Raw genomic sequence first — 20,559 nt, 5'->3', positions numbered from 1 at the left:
TTCAACTGTATTCTTCATACTATAACATAATGGCATGGGATTCTAAGCAAATCTTGTCTGCTAAATGAACTAGTAAAGCCCACTGCATAGGCAGATCAAGGCCTAACATAAGGACAACTCAGAGTATGCTATTCCGTTCTTCTGAAATAGACAATATTTTCTTCATATTATGTTTCTTTAGACCTGTCTAAAATAAATAAATAATTTATTGTGATAGTGTAGGCTATATTAAAATGATTTATTTTACTTTTTAAAATGTAAACGTTACGAAGGTCTGGGTCAGTGGCTTGTAGGCTGATGTTGGGTGATTAGGCCTGGCTTGCAACCGGTGTTCCAAGTCATCCCAAAGGTGTTCGAGGCTGTTGCGGTCAGGGCTCTGTGCAGGCCAATCAAGTTCTTCCACATCATTCTCGACAAACCATTTCTGTATGGACCTCGCTTTGTGCACGGGGGCATTGTCATGCTGAAACAGGAGAGGGCCTTCCCCAAACTGTTGCCACAAAGTCGGAAGCACAGAATTATCTAGAATGTCATTTTATGCTGTAGCGTTAAGATTTCTCTTCACTGGAACAAATTATTTCTCCTCTACCAAACTTTACAGTTCGCACTATGCATTGTGGCAGGAAGCATTCTCCTGGCATCCACCACACCTAGATTAATCCGTCGGACTTCCAGATATTGAAGCATGATTCATCACTCCAGAGAACGCATTGCCACTGCTGCAGAATGCAATGGCGTCGAGCTTTACACCACTCCAGACAACTTTTGGCATTGCGCAGGGTGATCTTTGGCTTGTTTGCGGCTGTTCGGCCATGGAGACCCATTTCATGAAGCTCACAAAGAAACAGTTCTTGCGCCGACATTGCTTCTAGAGGCAGTTTGGAAGTCGGTAGTGAGTGTTGCAACTAAGGACAGATATTTTTTTGTTATGTGCTTCAGCACTCGGTGGTCCCGTTCTGTGAGCTTGTGTGGCCTACCACTTCACGGCTGAGCCTTTTCCGCTTCACAATAACAGCCCTTACAGCTAACCGGGGCCGCTCTAGCAGGGAACTGACTTGTTGGAAAGGTGGCATCCTGTGACGGTGCCACGTTGAAAGTCACTGAGGTCTTCAGTAAGGCCGTTCTACTGCCAATATTTGTCTATGGAGATTGCATGACTGTGTGCTCAATTTTCTACACCTGTCAGCAACGGGTGTTGCTGAAATATCCAAATCCACTAATTCCAAGGGGCATCCAAACACTTTTGTATTTATAGTGTACACTCCCCTTCATATTTATTTGGACAGTGAAGCTACATTTTTTTATTTGTCTCTATACTCCAGCATTTTGGATTTCAGATCAAATGTTTTATAATTATGACGCAATAGTACCGAATGTAACTTTTTATTTGAGGGTATTTTCATAGAAAGGAATGCACTTTATGTATCTAGTCCACCTATTTGAATGTCTCATAAGTATTTAGACAAATTCCATTATAGTGTATTAAATTGAGTCAAAAGTGTAGTATTTGGTCCCTATATTCCTAGTACTTAATGGCTACGTCAAGCTTGTGACTCTACAAACTTGTGTTTGTAGACACAATATGTTTCTGAATACTTCTACATTAATGTGAATGCTACCATGATGACAGCTAATCATAAATTAATCATGACTAACGATGAGTGAGAAAGTTACAGATTCACAAAGATCACGTCCCCAAGACAAGCTAACCTCTCACGATTACTGATAACAGGTGAGGTTAGCATTTTTTTGGGGGGGTATGATATTTATTATCCATATTCATGGTAGCATCCATATTTATGTAGAAGTGTTCAGAAACATATTCTATTCTTATTTACAATAAAAGTGACTCCAAAATGACACTGATACATGACTTACCATTAGTTTCTATTGGGCACAACATAATCTGAAACACAACCAAAGTTAACTGCTAATGAATCCAACAAGTTCGTAGTCACACGCTTGATGTAGTCATTTTGTGCTAAGAATACGGGACCAAATTGTAAACGTTTGACTAAATGTAATACTTTCTAAGTGAATTTGGCCAAATACTAATGACACCTTCAAATGGGGGTATGAGATACATACAGTAAAGTACTTTCATTTCTAAACGGTAAAACAGATATGTATGAAAATACCCTCAAATAAAAGGTGACATTCTGTACCGTCGCCTCATATAAAAAATGTGATCTTAAACCCTAAACACTAGAGTATAGAACCAATTTAAATGTTTTACCTTCACTGTCCAAATAAACACGTAGGGGAGTGTATTTGTATCGATCCAAGTGGTAGACATGTTAGGTTTACACTACAGTATTTATAATGATAATGATTCAGTCAACACATTATCGGTATGCCTTATTGATGATTGTGTGCCTACAAGTGTTAATGTTGAATTAATAATCCTTTGAGACACATACACATTAATTACATTACTAACTTGCAGTTTCCTTCTTTGTTCTTCATCAAATCCCCTGTCTCTCTCCCTTCCTCAGATGGGTACACCACTGATGACATAGAGTTCTACTGGCGAGGAGGTGACAATGCTGTGACGGGGGTGGAGAGAATAGAACTCCCCCAGTTCTCCATTGTGGACCACAAACTCATCTCCAAGAATGTCGTCTTCTCTACAGGTGATGTCTTTTGGCCCAAAGGCCCCTAAATGAAGCGTCTCTCATTAACTCATCACCATAGCTAGGTACAGATACAAAGGACTGCAGAGCAGACAAAAACGGCTTCTCTCACAAGGTTTTCTCTGGCCTGTTTCTGAGTAAGAGCTCTTAGCATTTTCAGAAAATGCCATGTTACATCAGTCTAGCTGGTTTTCCGTAATGCCACAGGCCGGTCCAGAGCCCCCCGCTGTGCAGTGCAAGGAACATGGGGAAGTGTGTGTGGTGGCAGTGGGTCGGCTGGTAAAGTGCATCCCTTTATAGGTCAGTTAGAGGTTCAGATCTTCCCTGATTGCACATAGCTTTGACATTGGATCTTCTCTGACAGGCTGGCACATGCATTCTATTTCCAGGACATTTGGCACAGAGGGGGGAGGTGGGAAGAGAGTGAGGCTTCTATGAAGGGGGAGGAGTGATGGTGGGTCCAGAGAGTGAGGTGGATGGGAGACTGCGTGGTGGTACGGATGTGGGACATTCCCGCTTCAGCCGAACTGGCACAAGTCCCACAGGCAGAATGGGGGCCACTCCTGCCCTCAGAAACGGAGCATGCTCATGTGTTATTTAAAAAATAAATGGTTTGATGGAATGATTTATTCATAATCTTACATTTTCATATTCATGAATTTGTCATGCAAGCAGGCAGGAGAGCAATGGTATTGTATATAGAGGGTCGGGGAAACTGCTTTATTGAATTGGAGCAATACAATGAGACAGAGTGAGTCAAACAATTACAGAGCTCGTGTGTCCCCATTAACTGGTAAACCCGATGTTTTCTGATGCATAGAGAATGTACAGTAGTTATAGCTCACCTGTTTCTTTAATTGCTGTTACTGCACTGCTTAGGCATTGAGGATGGGGGATTCCCATTTTCTACAGCAGCACGCTGAGAGTAGTAAGGACTGACCATCAGGTCTCATGGAGAAGTACACATCAGCAGAAATGGTTGGCACTTATCCAATACAACCCCCTTATGATGTGATAAGGACAGGACAAATGCCCTTGTTGCTCTATTAACAAGATCGTAACACCTCCCCTCGGTAACCGTAACAACCCCACTATTTCATTAGTCCTCGAGGAAACCCTTCCCGCATCTCTATTTGCCGTGCGCTGCACACTAAACTCACGAAAGCTAACTGTGAACTACTCACTGGAGATGTGTGCCAGAGGCGTTTTGATGCCCACACTGTAATACATTCATCTTTCTTCTCCTACTCTTACTGCACCTGCTGTTTGGCTTTTCCTCAGCTCCTTATACCGTGGGTCCTTCTTGATATGAAGCTCTAACGGTCCCTCGCCTGCCATTTTAACAGAATAATACAACATAATCAAAATACAACCCAATCCCCAAGGACACAAACATATGAGCATGTTCAAGTAATGCTAGAGTACCATAGAACAGCCTACTGGGTTTATTTCAAATAGAGCTTAGGTAAGCAAAAACAGAGGGTTCTCCTAGGCAGGCAAAGAACCCCTCTCGACATGCATATGGCTTAACTGATAATGCAAGAGAATGCTGATGCCACACAGTTAAAGCCAGAACCAGGATTTTTTTCTGCTGAGTATTTCCCCAATTTCCTATTGGAGAGGACAACAGGGAGTGGGACCATTCAAGCGGCCTTTGTCAGGCATAGGTTGTTAGCTGTATACTGTAGAAAGCCTCAGGAGTCAAGCAGAAAGCAAAGTAAAGGCAATAGAAACAGATCCGGATGAGAGGACAGAGGGAAATATCCGTGTCTTACACAACAAGGGTCAAACAAGCCCAGGAGACCCACCACCTGTATGCATGTATGTTAGTCTTGTGTCATCTTACATTGACAATGCCTATTTGTTTATCTCTCTCCGTATAGGATCCTACCCCCGACTCTCCCTCAGCTTCAAGCTAAAAAGGAACATCGGCTATTTCATCCTGCAGACCTACATGCCCTCTATCCTGATCACAATCCTCTCCTGGGTCTCCTTCTGGATCAACTATGATGCCTCTGCTGCCAGAGTGGCTTTAGGTAGGGACTTGTGTGTCATGGATTTTGTCATGTGACCAATGACTAAGCTCACAACAACTTTAGCCAATGCAAAAGTCTGAGGCATGGTTAAGCTAGCGGGAATCCATAGTGTAAGGGCTGGATTCAATCCGTAATCGTGGATGTATCGCTGAAGATCCGTGGAAAGTGTTGACGGGGATTTCTGATTGAGCAGACATATGCAGCATTTATCATGAATTCAGGCTCCGTGACCACGGGAGCATTGCCTTTAATTGTCCATCGCGCTATAATAGAGGATCTTCAAAGCTATGGATCGAAAAGAGCCTTAACACTACATCATACTGTACACATACTAACAGGGTGGTGTGCTGTTTCTTTTCACTAAGATCTATAATGGTTTTGAATCTCTAATAGTCGCACCTTGTATTGCCAAAACATATTTTCTTGAGTTCACATGAAAGAGTAACACAAATTTGACACGATGCAGAAAAAATAAATAAAGATACAAATAATAACACAATAGGAATAAACTATACAAGAATTAAGCTATATACAGGGAGTACCAGAACCAGATCAATGTGCAAGGATACGAGGTATTTGAGATAGATACAATATGTACATAAAGGCAGGGTAAAGTGACTAGGCATCAGGATAGATAATAATAAGTGTAACAATTACAGAACAGAGTTGCAGCAGCGTGTGTGTGTATGTGTGTGTGTGTGTGTGTGTGTGTGTGTGTGTGTGTGTGTGTGTGTGTGTGTGTGTGTGTGTGTGTGATTGTGTGTGTGTGTGTGTGTGTGTGTGTGTGTGTGTGTGTGTGTGTGTGTGTGTGTGTGTGTGTGTGTGTGTGTGTGTGTGTGTGTGTGTGTGTGTGTGTGTGTGTGATTGTGTCTGTGTCTGTGTGTGTGTGTGTGTGTGTGTGTGTGTGTGTGTGTGTGTGTGTGTGTGTGTGATTGTGTGTGATTGTGTGTGGGTTTTGTGAGAGACTGTCAGTGTAGTGTGTGTGTGAGTGAGTATATATAGTCTTGTGAGTGTGTATAGATAAGGTCAATGCAGATAGTCCGCGTGTCACGGATCCCCCCGGTACTGCTGCTCATTCCCTGTACCAGTTCCGAAGGTCTACGTCACCGGCCTCTAGGTGTCACTGAACTGTTTCATTACACACACCTGATTCCAATTCCCCTGATTAGTAATTGTATATATGTGCCCTCTGTTCACCATTGTCTTGTCGGTTATTGTTCCCATGTCCGTTGGTCTTGTGAGCACCTATGCTTTGTTGTTTCTGCTTTCGTGCTGCATGTATTGTGTACCCGTTATTACGGGTCTCGTCCCGTGTATTTATTAGAGGTTTAATGTCGCTCTTTTGTTTTTTCGCTCCCTGTGTTTTTGTATACTTGTTTTGTTTATGGGCTTCGTCCCCGGGCTTCGTCCCCTTTTCATGGCATGTTGTATTTTTGTCTGGCCCAGTGGCCTTGCGAGTGTTAACCTGTTTAAAAGTTTTACTCACTTCGGTCCTGGAGAGCAAGATCATACAGTCATCCGGAACAACAGGGGCAGGGCTCTATGTTTTCCTTGACGCGAGCATAAAAGGCATTTAGCTCGTTTGGGAGTTCTGGGTCACTGGGCATCTCACGGCTGGGTTTCACTTTGTAATCTGTTATCGTCTGCAAGCCCTGCCACATTCGACGAGAGTTGGAGCCGGTGTAATATGGTTTCACTTTCCTCCTGTATCGTCATTTTACATGTTTGATGTCTCGTTGGAGGTCGTAGCGTGCTGTCTTGTATGCACCCATGTCCGTGTCCCATTCCTTGTAAGCAGTAGATCCAGCCTTTTAGCCCAGAATGGATATTTTCTGTAATCCATGGCTTTTGATTTGGATTCGTTCGTACATGTATAGTCACTGTGGGGGAACGTTGTCTATGTAGTTATTGATGAAGCCTGCCTTTGATGTGGTAAACTCCTCAGTGCTATCAGATGAATCCCAGAACGTATCCCAGTCTGTACTAGCAAAACAGTCTTGTAGCCTCGCACCTGCCTCATCAGACCTCTTCTGTATTCAGTGCATCACTGGTACTTCCTGTTTGAGCTTTTGATTGGAAACAGGAAGCAGGAGGATAGAGTCATGGTCTGATTTGGTAAAGGGAGGGCGAGGGAGGGCCTTGTATGAATTTTAGTGAAACTCTGCCTTGGTGTGTGTGCTTTCTTGTTTGTTCATGAGTCATAGTTTGAGTGAAAAAGTGGTGTTGTCTTGTGGAGGGATGTAGACAGCCATGATAATAATAGATGAGAACTCTCTTGGTACCATGAGGTAATCTATGTCAGATGAGCAAAAGCTTGAGACATCCACACTACACTGGAAGCAGGCCACCAGTTCTTGTTAGGAAAAGGCAGACTCTTCCCCTTTTGGACTTGCCCGAGGCTGCTGTTGTCCGATCGTGCTGCTGCATGGAGAAACCACTGTTCCATGTTCATAGATTGGGCCATCCATGTTTCTGTGAGGCATATACTATTGCAGCTTTTTAAGTCTCTCTGATAGGAGACTCTCGAATTAAGCTCTTTTTCTCGTGTGACTGGACATTTGGACAATGAAACGGAGGGGATTTCTGGTTGATTTTCTCTAACCAGGATGCCAGCCCATCTACCGCATCTACGTCTGCTGCATTTTGGTACCCCATGAAACAAAGGAACAAAAGAACAGCTGAGTCGAAATCGAAATCGAGGTTAGTAACTGTTGATCCGATGTCCAAAAGTGCTTGGCAGGTCATATTTGATAATAGTATGAATTCTTGGTACAAAAAAAGTAAAGAGAAACATGAAAAAAAGTCACTAAATAGCAAAGTGGGTTTGGAGAAAAAGCACGATGCAGCAGCCTTACAGAACACAACAACCGAGATGCTTCCTAAAGTAGAGTGATGGATGACTGAAGTGATTCCTTTCCACTCTGATTTGAGTGCCTCTGCATTTTTTTTGGATCCCTGTATTTTGGAAGTCATAATTTCTCGCTGTCAACCTTCATTGCATAAGTCTGGCCCATGAGGTCTGTGGTGCTGCCTGCCTGCATAGGACATAGAGAGCTCCATTCTCCCTCACCCGTCCACATCGCTGGCTCCCTCGATAAGAGCAGCACTCTCCTCGATTGTAGACTGACCTGCATTTATTTATCCGAGAGGGGAGGCACGTATGGGATTGAATGGAAACCAGATGTAATGCTTGATAATGGAGGCGGCTGGACAGGGGGTTGGTCAACCCAAATCAGACCTCTGTTCAGGAACCGTTTGACTCCTGTCCTGCTTTCAGTCATTTATAGGCACTAACAACAGAGGTATGGCTTGTGCATTGCAATTGTGTATGGATGCAATGCCCAGCTTCTATCTTGTCATTCTTGTCATTGACTGTGCTTCTACAGCTGCATTGCTTGCTGTTTGGGGTTTTAGGCTGGGTTTCTGTACAGCACTTCGAGATATTAGCTGATGTACGAAGGGCTATATAAAATAAACTTGATTGATTGATTGACCAGAATCGGTGCTGGAATATGAAGTCAATTACAGATTGCAGAGTCGATACGGGAAAAAAAGGCAGATTAATCTGTCATAAAAGAGTTGAAACAAGAACATATTGAATGACATCAGTTAGCTTCACCATATAAGTAGAAGAAACACCAAGACCCCTTTTTGTAACAGTGAGCTGACCTCCCAGTTGACTGTCATCATTAAACAGAAATGGTTGTGAAAGGCTGCGAAAGTCAACAGGAGATGCCGTGTCAGTCGCAGCAGTCTGCTTGCTAGCACATTCAAATGAGAAGCAGAACAAACCTGATGTATCTGATCCCTCAGATCAGTGGTCAAGGCTTGAGTAGCTCTCTCTGTGGGAGTCTCTCTGTGATGATGGGTGGGTTTATTTTCCCAGGAATCACCACTGTGCTGACCATGACCACCATCAACACTCACCTGCGGGAGACCCTTCCTAAAATCCCTTATGTCAAGGCCATTGACATGTACCTGATGGGCTGCTTCGTCTTCGTTTTTCTGGCCCTGCTGGAGTATGCCTTGGTCAACTACATCTTCTTCGGCAGGGGACCCCAGCGCCAGAAGAGGGCGGCTGAGAAAGCAGCCGTGGCCAACAACGAGAACATGAGAATGGATCCAAACAAGGTACAGTACACACCATGTACTTGATAGGATACCCAGTATTTTAAAGAGTAGCCCAAATGGATAGATGATACAAGTCACCGTATGTAATCACAGCCTTGAAAATAACCAAATTCTTTAGGTAGTGAATCATCTTCGATCACATTTCGATACATTCTTACTTGACATACAATGCATACTTGATGGAAATGAGTGCTTAGTCTTCCCTTTTATTGTGAATCGCTGTACTTGTTTTTCCTGTCCAGTCCTATTCTCATAATTTCCCTGTGAACAAACGCACGCACATGCACAGTCATTTGAGAGCTGACAGTTTCAGATGAAAGCAGTGACTTGATTCTTGAGCTTACTGTACATGAAGCTGATGTTTTCTCTTTCTTCACCTTGTGAAAGTGAATTTAATTATTGAAAGAACTGACTGTGAAGCTAAAAAGTAGTGAAGACCAGTAAGCTAATCATGATGAAGAGTGTCACCACTTCAAGTAGGGGGGTTGGATTAATGCTACTCTGCTTTAGCGTCAAGGAGAACAAGCCTTAATAAGCCTACGCCAGTCTTGTGTGAACTCCAAATAAGGCAATTTGCCACACAGGCAGAGAATTTCTCAGTTTCTTTTGCCTAAATTAAATGCCAGGAAACATTTAAAGCCCGTAAGAGAGCCTGTGGAGCTTGTGAAGAGTATTCTTCCTGTTACATTTACCTATTTTAAGCCTTGTTTATACCTGGTGCTATTGCCGCGTTCACGTGCTAGTCGGAACTAAGAAGCTTGGAAATGTCCGACTTGCTAATAGGCTGTAGTTTTGCACGTGATGCTTCAACCAATTAGTACATCGGGAATTTCAGAGTTTCCTAGTTCCAACTATCACGTGAACACGACATAACATGTGACCGGATTTCCTGGTGCCTCACTGTATGCTGATTATTTGACAGATATTCCTTTTTTTGTTTTTTTTTCCAGTGAAATTTGATAATTGCATTAACTGCCTCTCTGACCATGGTTACATTTACCCGAATTGTCTATTTTGTGTTGCCTCTCCTAGCAGCTGACCCAAGTGAGCATAATGATTTGTGTATGCTTTCAGTGGATGGTGGGAAATGTCGTTCAGAGAGACGATACTCTGTATGCGCGAATGAAACAGAGGGATATTGACGCTCATGACTCAATGTGGGAACCAATCTTTGTGGATGATGCAGCGATGGGACTAGGCGATCAAAAGAATAAGGTACTGGATTAACAACTGAGTGACAACATATAGTAAAAAGAACCCAACTAGAACGACTTTGGTATTTCCTTTACACCACTTATTACATTTTACCTATAGGTTCCACCACCATCATTGTCCTCCCCTGAACTCCACTTTTAGATGCTGGTTTGCACATTCTAAACACATTTTAATTTTATGTACGTATCTGCAGTACTCTATAGTAACATCTAGCAAATAAACGCTGTGATTGATAGCTTCCCATTTTAGTAGATGGTGAATACATGGGAAATGAAAGGGGGGGATACCTAGTCAGTTGTCCAACTGAATGCATTTAACCCCTCTGATAAGCCTCATTGTGCAATAATGTGTTACATTCCCCGTGCACTCTCTGTCCTCACCCCTATACCATACGTTATTCTACAACTTCTGGAAAATGGAGGCGGAAAAGCACCTCATTTTTCCAGGGAGCGAAGTAGCGGTTGCTCTAGCTGCATGGCATGTGGGGTTGAGGTAGTCAGCCAGAGTCGGCTCCACCAGGAGAAGGGTGATAAAACCAGGTTCCTCCATTCCTAGCGTGTCCAGGCAAAGGGGTGTTGAGTTGAAAGAACAAAATATCAGACACAATTACAAACATGTTTTAATCTAGGATTAGATTACTAAAACGACTTATGACACAAAGAGTGTACAAATTCTACCGCTTAGGATTAGGACATCTGGGTGACCAGGATGTTTCCTTCTTCCTTTTAGCTACATTGGTTGACGACTTACGTCATTGTGTCGGCTACTGTCTCGTACGTGCACCCGCTCAGTGACGTGTATAAGTGCGCCTGTTGCCACTCTACTGAGGCCACAGTCCTAGAGGATGAAGCAGGTTTTGAGAAAAACACGATGCTTATGCCTCAGATGGATTACGAGAACCCAGTTAACTGGGATACTCTCTGCCCCTGCTCTGTTATCAACTTCTGCGAGTCAGTTTAGTGCATCTCTCATGTCTGACTCCACAGTCTATTAGAAGCGACTACCCCACGAGGGTAGTTTGGAGGCTCCATCAATATATGTTGGCAATTTACCTTTAGGGATGGAAGCGCTGACACACCCTGTCAAGGGTGATGCCCTACACTTTTCCTCCTCCGTGCCTGGCTCTCCCCACTCCGTTAGCAGAGTGAGGTAACAGGCTTATCTCGATGCCCTGGTTGGCGGCAATCACTCTCCTGCTAACAACCATCCCTGGCGGTTGCTGTTACGCAGGGACCGTCAGACGCATGCATACTAACAAATGTGTGTGTGTGTGTGTGTGTGTGTGTGTGGGGGGGGGGGGGGTTATGCTTCATTGAACAATGAAGCATTTTTTTTCTTTTTAAATATTAATACAATAATATGAGATCTTTGTCAAATATTTACATTTGACATTTTAGTCATTTAGCAGATGCTCTTATCCAGAGAGACTTACAGTTGGTGCATTCCTCTTAAGAGAGCTAGGTTAGACAACCACAACACAGTCAAGTATACAGGAGAAGAATATTCCATACCAGGTAAACAATGGATGTACACTGAGTGTACAAACCATTAGGAACACCTGCTCTTTCCATGACATGGACTGACCAGGTGAATCCAGGTGAAAACGATGATCACTTATTGATGTCACTTGTTAAATCCACTTCAATCAGTACAGATGAAGGTGAGGAGATGTTAAATAAGTTTTTTTAAGCCTTGAGACATGGATTGTATATGTGTGCCATTCTGAGGTGAATGGGTTAGACAAAAGATTAAGTGCCTTTGAATGGGTATGGTAGTAGGTGTCAGGTGCAATGGTTTGAGTGTGTCAAGACCTGCAATGCTGCTTGGTTTTTCACGCTTAACAGTTTCCTGTGTGTATCGAGAATAGTCCACCACCCAAAGGACATCCAGACAACGACACGACTGTGGGAAGCATTGGAAAATCTCAAATCTATGAATAAAACATCTGAGAACAGTAATATTTTACACACACATGAAGGTACCCATAAGCAATCATTTCTGATGAAAAACAAAACTTGGTGGATAGAGCGTTTTGTAACTAAACTGTATCATTTCTCACCTTTTAGATGGACCCACATGAAAACATTCTACTGGGAACAATAGAAATTAAGAATGAGATGGGAGCGTCGGAGCTGACCCTTGGTCTCAGTGACCCCAGGAGCACCATGTTGACTTATGACAGCTCCACCCTGCAGTACCGCAAAGCAGGACTGCAGGCCAGGCACAACTTTGGACGCAACACTCTGGAGAGGCATGTGACTCAGAAGAAGAGCCGGCTACGGAGGCGTGCTTCTCAGCTGAAGATTAACATTCCCGACTTAACTGATGTAAACTCTATCGACAAGTGGTCGAGAATGATCTTCCCCACTGTATTTTCCTTGTTCAACATTATCTATTGGCTCTACTACGTCAACTAAATGGACTTCAGCAAGGGCAGAACAAAACAAAAAACAACAAAAATGTTGCTTGTTTTTCTCTGAATTGGTATCATTTTGCTGTTTGTTCTTGCAACACAAGACTGAATTACTAAAACAAAATCAGGACTGATTCCATTTGAGCTTGGAACACCTTAATTGCTGGCTAACACATGAAAACCTTAGAGGAGAGAAAGATTCAGAACATATATGGTGCCTGTACCAGAGTTTTTGTTTATAATTTAGAATATTTAGTGAATATAGTATTTTATCATTTTTAAATGTTTGTATGCATATATTTTTGTTTTATTTGTACAATCCATATTTAATTTTTTGCCAAAACATAGTTAGAAATATTAATGATATATTGATTTTAAAATGACTCACAGACCACAAAGACATTCCTTAAATCAGCTACAAGCACATTCAGGTCAATCTTTTCTAAGATGTATTCATTCAAAGAGACAGATGGGATGTTATTTATCCTACAAATGATTTTGTCTTTGTATTGTGAACTTTCCATTTTCATAGTATTGCTATATTAAGTCATAGCATGAGGGTTTTATGATTAACCAACCTTTTCTACGTTGATATAGTTGACAAATCATACACTTTCTTTGAAGCATTATTTCAATTCTAAGAAAACATTTGATAGTGTCGTAGATATTCTAAACAACAGAAACTAACATCATTCCAAACCTTGACCGAAGAAACTAGAAGGTAAAGCTTACAGACGATTCACACTGAATGCTATAGCACACCTTACAGACAAATGTATCACTAAGCCTTTGATTCCTGGTTTAACATTGTTTTCATAGCTTATTCGCTCAGAAAAGGTACAGAATATTCACTTGATTGATCAAATTTCAAGCCCCCTGTCAACTGAGAGGTTGAATATATTGCAAAACAAAGGGACAGAAGAAGAGAGAGAAACTGAGAAAGAGAAGGGTGCATTAGTCATCAATGCAGTTCACGAATCAGTGATACAGGGATAGATACTGTATATGATCAAAGATATCTTGAAGACAGATGCACAAATGTGTATCTTCATATTGTCCCTTGTCCATTTTAGTCCTTTGTTCACATATCCGTAAGATTACAGGATACAATGATGTATTTGTTCATGCTTGCTCTTCATATAGATATACAGAAACGCGCATTGGCTCTAGTTTGTTAAGAAGCATCAGATAACATCTGCTATGTGATTCCTATTCCTAATGACTGATGCCATTGAGCCAACAGTTAAGGCGTCTATCATGGGCATTTTGTGATGCATCACAAGCCATTATTTTCTATCACCATGATGTGTAAATATCTCCTGTAAATGATTGTTTAAAAAGGAATGGTGTCTATCATAGTTCCAGAGAGGATCCATCCAGCGTTTGTCCATGACATAATTCACTTCAGGAAGCTGGAAGGGTTTGCATGACGGTTTTGAGCAACTCCACATAGTAAATATACATTGTCATTACTGCCATTTCAAACAGCCAGGTTTCGATATTAACCATACAAAAGAACATGTACGAATGAGAGAAAAGCCTGCTCTGCAAGCTGGTAAGATGAACCAGAATACAAAAAAGCACAACACTGCTCCAAATCTCAATTGAAAAGGGGCAGTCCTCTTTTATTTTTAAGATATGTTTCTTTTTGGTTATCAGTACATTCCATTACTCTACTTTTCTGACAAATCTTTACCATAAGTAAACTGTAACAATGCTACTTTTCCTTCAATTTTTACCTTAATAGTGAAACTCCATAAAGAATCACGCCTAGGTATGGCATCGCGAGTAGTATAATCAACATTCAACATACAGTGCATTCGGGAAAGTATTCAGACACCTTGACTTTTTCCACATTTTATTACGTTACATCATCATTCTAAAATGTATTAAATCGTTTTTTCCCCACCTCATCTACACATAATACCCCATAATGACAAAGCAAAAACTGTTTTTTAGAAAATGTTTCAAATTTATTACAAATAAAAAACTGAAATATCACATTTACGTAAATATTCAGACCCTTTACTCTGTACTTTTTGAAGAGCCTTTGGCAGCGATTACAGCCTTGAGTCTTCTTGGGTATTACGTTACAAGCTTGGCACACCTGTATTAAGGGAGTTTCTCCCATTCTTCTCTGCAGATCCTCTCGTTGTTGCACAGCTATTTTCAGATCTCTGCAGAGATGTTTGTTCAGGTTCTGGCTGGGCCACTCAAGGAAATTCATAGACTTGTCCCGAAGCCGCTCCTGCTTTGTCTTGGCTGTGTGCTTAGGGTCGTTGTCCTGTTGGAAGGTGAACCTTCGCCCCCAGTCAGGTCCTTAGCACTCTGGAGCAGGTTTTCATGAAGAATCTCTCTGTACTTTGCTCTGTTCATCATTCCCTCCATCCTGACTAGTCTCCCATTCCCATTCAGATGCTGCCACCACCATGCTTCACCGTAGGGATGGTACCATGTTTCTTCCAGACGTGACACTTGGCATTCAGGTGAAGAGTTCAATCTTGGTTTCATCAGACCAGAGAATCTTGTTTCTCATGTTCTGAGTCCTTTAGGTGCCTTTTGGCAAACCCCAAGCGGGCTCTCATGTGCCTTTTACTGAGGAGTGGGTTCCTTCTGGCCATTCTACCATAAAGGCCTGATTGGTGGAGTGCTGCAGAGATGATTGTCCTTCTGGAAGGTTCTCCCATCTCCACGGAGGAACTCTGGAGCTCTGTCAGAGTGACCATCGGGATCTTTGTCACCTCCCTGACCAAGGCCCTTCTTCCCTGATTGCCCAGTTTGGCCGGGCGGCCAGCTCTAGGAAGAGTCTTGGTGGTTGCAAACTTCTTCCATTTAAGAATGATGTTGGCCACTGTTCTTGAAGACCTTCAATGTTGCAGACATTTTTTGATACCCTTCCCCAGATCTGTGCCTCGACACGATCCTGTCTCTGAGCTCTACGGACCCCAATTCCGTCGACCTCATGGCTTGGGTTTTGCTCTGACATGCGTTGTCAGCTGTGGGACCTTTATATAGACAGGTGTGTGCCTTTCCAAATAATTTCCAATCAATTGAATTTACTGCAGTTGGACTCCAATCAAGTTGTAGAAACATCTCAAGGATGATCAATGGAAACAGGACGCCCCTGAGCTAAATTTCGAGTCTCATAGAAAAGGGTCTGTATACTTATGTAAATAATGTATTTCTATTTTTTATTATTAATACGTTTGCAAACATTTCTAGAAACCTGTTTATCGCTTTGTCATTATGGGGTATTGCTTGTAGATTGATGATGCATTTCTTTTGGTCAATTCGTTTTCGAATAAGGCTGTAACGTAACAAAATGTGGAAAAAGTCAAGGGGTCTGAATACTTTCCAAATGCACTGTAAATTAAGAAACCTCTAAAACATTTTTGACACCAAAACACACAATACTGTAATATTACTACTTTCCTGTCTGTTTGTTTACCTTATTAGTGAAACTTCATGAAGAACTGTACACATGTTGGAATTCCCATGTTTTACCACTGCCTTTATAAAACAACATTTTGCACAAACCGATACAAAAGCCATAGTGGCTGTATAGTAGGTGTTCCAAAATAACTTGGTGCTCCCTCCAAACAGAGATAGTTTCAAGGATTAGACTAGACCATTTCAATTTCTCTCTTATGCTCCTTGGAATAGTAATGGAACCAAAAACAGGGATAAATGCACAAATATTCTAAATGATTTATCTTAGTGATTTCTGATCATTTTAGGGTTTGATGAACCCTAGATGATCGGTAACAATAAAATATACAAAACATGTCCATGAACATTTGTATTTTCCTTAAATGCAGATGTAGTAACATCACCTCAAGTTCAATTGCGTTTGTTTTCAACATCATTGATATTCACAAAATATGTCATATTGCATTGCATCTACATGCTTTACATCTACATACTCTTTTCTAAATACTGTCAACTTGTGTTCAGTTCCTTGCTTTTGATTTAGGTCCAGGGGTTCCCAAAATGGTGTCCGCAGCCAGATATTTTTTATTTGAGTTTTTTATGAATACTGCTAACAACAACAGATTAAACAAATTTTGTCCAAGAGAGTCGTGGAATACATTTAGAGGTTGTAATACAGTACAATACTATGTCATTCTATTAATCTATGACATACAGTATGTTCTTAACCATGGGCAAAATGGGTCTGGGATGCTCACAGGGATATTGGTATCCACAATACTCCACCAATTACCCAATGTTCAACTCAATACTTGTTTTGAACATAAATGCAATTCATTTCTCTTTCTAATTATGTAAAATTGTATAGAATGGCAGCTTAAAAACTGCAACATTTTCTCTACGATGCCAAGTGGGCCTGTTTTTCCACCGGGCCTGAGACTTGGTTCGTCCAGCCATGCACTGTAGACATCATAGTTAAACACCTTGTACAGTTTGCTACAGCAAGAAAATGATCTTGCAGCAACAGGAAATGCAAATTATTATGTGGATTATAATTCATAAAAACATGTGTAGGGGTAGATTTTGTTAGGGCAAATCAAGTCTGACATTTCAAAGTGGAAATTACAAACTTTAGATGCCTTTTTAAAACTACAAGTACACTACAAGATTGCATTTCCTTCTTTGCAGGAAAATTCTCAGCAACAAAAGATTGATCAAATTAAGATCCTACATCTGTATGCTATTTTTATTGCACTCAAGTTTCAGATTTTTTTTTTTACCTTTATTCAACTTGGCACATTCTTACTTGCGATGACGGCCTACCCTGGCCAAACCCAGACAATGCTGGGCCAATTGTGCACCGCCCTATGGGACTCCCAATCACAGCCAGATGTGATACAGCCTAGATTTGAACCAGAGACTGTAGTGATGTCTCTTGCACTGAGATGCAGTGCCTTAGACCACTGTGCCACTCAGGAAGTTTGAGTGGATTATGAGGGGATCCCTGATGAATTTCCTATCACAAAAGGGGTCCCGGACCCATAAAGTTAACCCCTGCTCTTATATTTACTTTTCCACAATCCAAACAAAGGTTGCCACCACACTCTTGTTGTGACATGGTGAACATAATGTAAATGTTTAAGGATGAATAAGTAATGATATCGTTTGGAAAATGTTATAATTGTGTTTTTTTTTGTTGCACATGGGCGAAAGAAAGCATATCTGTTCTTCGTGTTAACATTGTATTATTGTTTGAAGTGGTGATAGAAGTATACTTACTATTAATATAATGATTGTAAAGTTGATAATAAGTGATACCAGATAAACATGAGACTAAGGCTGGAATTCAGTCAAACCTGTACTGCAGGAAAACTTTTTTGGTGCATTTCTGCAACACAAGACCTAAGTGATTTTACATGGGTTTCCTGGAGTGAAGGTTTAATTGAATACTCCCCTAATAACCATGCATATTAACTACGGCTATTTAACCTAATCTACATCTATATGATGGCTGGTTATTTTTGCTATTTGTCCTTTTTACTCATGTTTTATTTATCATCACAATATTGTGTTTGTGTAAAGCACATGACCGTTCACCAATTTGCTAATATATTTTCATATGACCATGCATTTCTTTTCTTTTCAGATAATCTACATATACGTTTGTCTTAAATAGGATTCATATGTAAATTGCTCTACAAAAATATCTTGATATTGGTGTTGTACAGTTTTCACAGAGTTGGGGTAGGGCTTACAATACTGTGTTCCAAAACCTGTTTCTAGGTCTACGTATAAAATAATATGTTAGTAAACATCATTTGGAGCCTAATATTCCTGTAAATATTTGCAGATTTCTTTAGAAAATACTAAAATACATTTTTACTTCCTGATTTGTACTTTACTGTAAGACGAATGCAAAGCAATTCCATGGTTTCAGCTGATGTGACAACAATAATGTAAATATTTTGAAGAGTACCATTCGATCACTTATTAAAACATACATGATTTGTTTTCAATATGCTCCAATTACTCAAATCACAATTTCTTTAGTTTGGCCAAATTTAAAGCATTATCAAAGGCAAGAATGTAGGTACTCTTCTTTTGCAGCACATGGCTGAGTTAGCTGTGACATGTAAGCAAGAGTATAAGCATTTCAAGTTCCGCTGATCAGAAAGATATAACAAATACTGTACATATGCACACATACACACACAAACTCACATGCTCACACACGCGCACACACACACACACACACACACACACACACACACACACACACACACACACACACACAAAGACACATACGTACATGTACACTCACACAAACATGCGCACAGGTCAAGTGAAAAGGAGACTAATGGGTCTCTTATAGCTAGCGTTAAGTCACCCATCTCAGGTCCGCACAACTCTAACTAACCAGTTCACTACTGAAGTGCTACAGACCCGTCTTAATCTGCCCAGTGATGCCACAGTACAACTGTTTGTAGTATATTATATATGTATGTATGTGTGTGTTTCCGTGTGAGAGTGTGCACGTATGTCAGCCAGTGGGATGTTTTGAAAGCACATCTCTGACTGGCAAAATGTCTGCTTCATAAAATGGCTTCACTTTGAAATATGTGTTTGTACCTCACAGCGCATTTGCTTTCATATATTTTTATATTTGTATACTCCGATAAAAAGATTCCTCTTGGTGAATGACACGGAAGAAGTGACATCAGAGCCTAAATGAACCATCTTGGTGACAGTGTGTTTGCGCACACTCACAGATGAAACTTTAGCCTCCTGCCCTGCCCTAGGCGGTCCCTCTATTGTCACTCCACAGAGCGGCAACCCCTCCCTCTTCGTGCCACTCACAAAGAGCATCTCCAGAACAAGATCTGTACTGAAACCTATGAATTACCTGTTTTAATACACATGGAGAAAAAACAACAACATTGTCAATAAATATTGTATATAGTTCTGAATCTATGAATCCATATGTTTATTGTCTGCTGTTGAGAGTAACCTGTGACGGTGTCCATGCTCCTTTGTCTTCTCAGCAGGTTTCTAATCCTATTCCTGTTTTTCATCCATCAATCTAGAATCCAGCTTCTGTCTATGTCACTACTGTGTCCTATTTTGTGATATACAGTATGAAGATGTGGTATGGTATTGCACATTTGAGTCATGCATATATGCACACAGACAAAGGACGGTAGACGCACAGTGTGTTCGCACTCCCTCACATAGCCCTACATAGGGATTCAGGTTTTCCACTTGATTGTTTGATGAAAAGCTTTCCTTTGAAACACTTTAGAACCACTCTCCATGTCTTTATCATGTTACTGTATGTGAGCTTTCTACCTTTTGCCCATTACCTGCCTAAACCACACACACACACACACCCTTTAACATAAAATGTAATCATGAGGCGAAACATACTCAGCCTCTTTCGATGCAACTGTAGACATGTGAATAGTTTGGAATCGAGGCTTAATATCAGTACTCAAAGTGTAGTGTTTTACCTCACATTCCTACATGTAGAAATTTGAGCAGTGTGTTTTTATCTTCTGGGAAACCGGTCTTAAATAGCTTTTGTAACTTTCCTCTTTAAGGATGAATCATTTAACACTAGAAAAGCTGTGCCTCAAGTGCCCCCTTTGAGCCGTTCTAACATATATAATAAATACATTGTATATATATATGCTATGGGAAAAAGTATCCTTTGGTTGTGATATGAAGGTCTTGGGTAACATCAGAATACTGAAAAATAGTCATTTCAAAGGACACAATAGTATTTTCATTAGTTTATGTCACTGTAGACTATCTGTTGCCACGTGCTCACGTGTGGAGCGCATAGAACAGTGGATATTCTTAGAAAAAGTTTTATTTTGCAATAGAGCTCATCTCTTCAATTTTGAGGGATATTTGGCAATTGTAAGGGTTTTGGAAACCTCAGAATCTACTCTTTCTGATAGAAATTTAACATCTTACCTGCATGATACATTCACAGTGTTCTCTTAAAACTGCATGTAACACAAATTATGTTTGTGATATCGAAATTCCTACAACATACGTGTGTTAAATAGACTTATTTAGGATAAGTCAAGGACGGAAGGGGTCAAATATGCAAAAAATGTATACGTGTATATGCGAAAACCTGAGAGTAGTACTTGTAGCTACTGTAGTAGCCTAGTCGAGGATGCATCAATGCAATATT

At 40.9% G+C, this 20,559-nt stretch overlaps 1 protein-coding gene across 1 annotated transcript in view; it reads left to right on the top strand.

Moving 5' to 3' along the window:
* Positions 1-19,324, top strand: part of LOC129821096 (gamma-aminobutyric acid receptor subunit beta-2) — a 79,377-nt gene extending 60,053 nt beyond the window's left edge. The window contains exons 6-10 of the mRNA XM_055878382.1: positions 2,496-2,633; positions 4,517-4,669; positions 8,556-8,800; positions 9,875-10,015; positions 12,082-19,324. Of these exons, the coding sequence (XP_055734357.1) occupies positions 2,496-2,633; positions 4,517-4,669; positions 8,556-8,800; positions 9,875-10,015; positions 12,082-12,432 (1,028 nt within the window). The 3' untranslated portion in view covers positions 12,433-19,324. The remainder of the gene's footprint in view (positions 1-2,495; positions 2,634-4,516; positions 4,670-8,555; positions 8,801-9,874; positions 10,016-12,081) is intronic.
* The last annotated feature ends 1,235 nt before the right edge of the window (positions 19,325-20,559 follow it).

The sequence above is a fragment of the Salvelinus fontinalis genome, chromosome 2 (genome assembly GCF_029448725.1).
Source record: "Salvelinus fontinalis isolate EN_2023a chromosome 2, ASM2944872v1, whole genome shotgun sequence".
NCBI classification, from domain to species: Eukaryota; Metazoa; Chordata; class Actinopteri; order Salmoniformes; family Salmonidae; genus Salvelinus; species Salvelinus fontinalis.
Note: the sequence above shows the minus strand (reverse complement) of the source record. Positions and strands in the feature narration are given on the sequence as shown.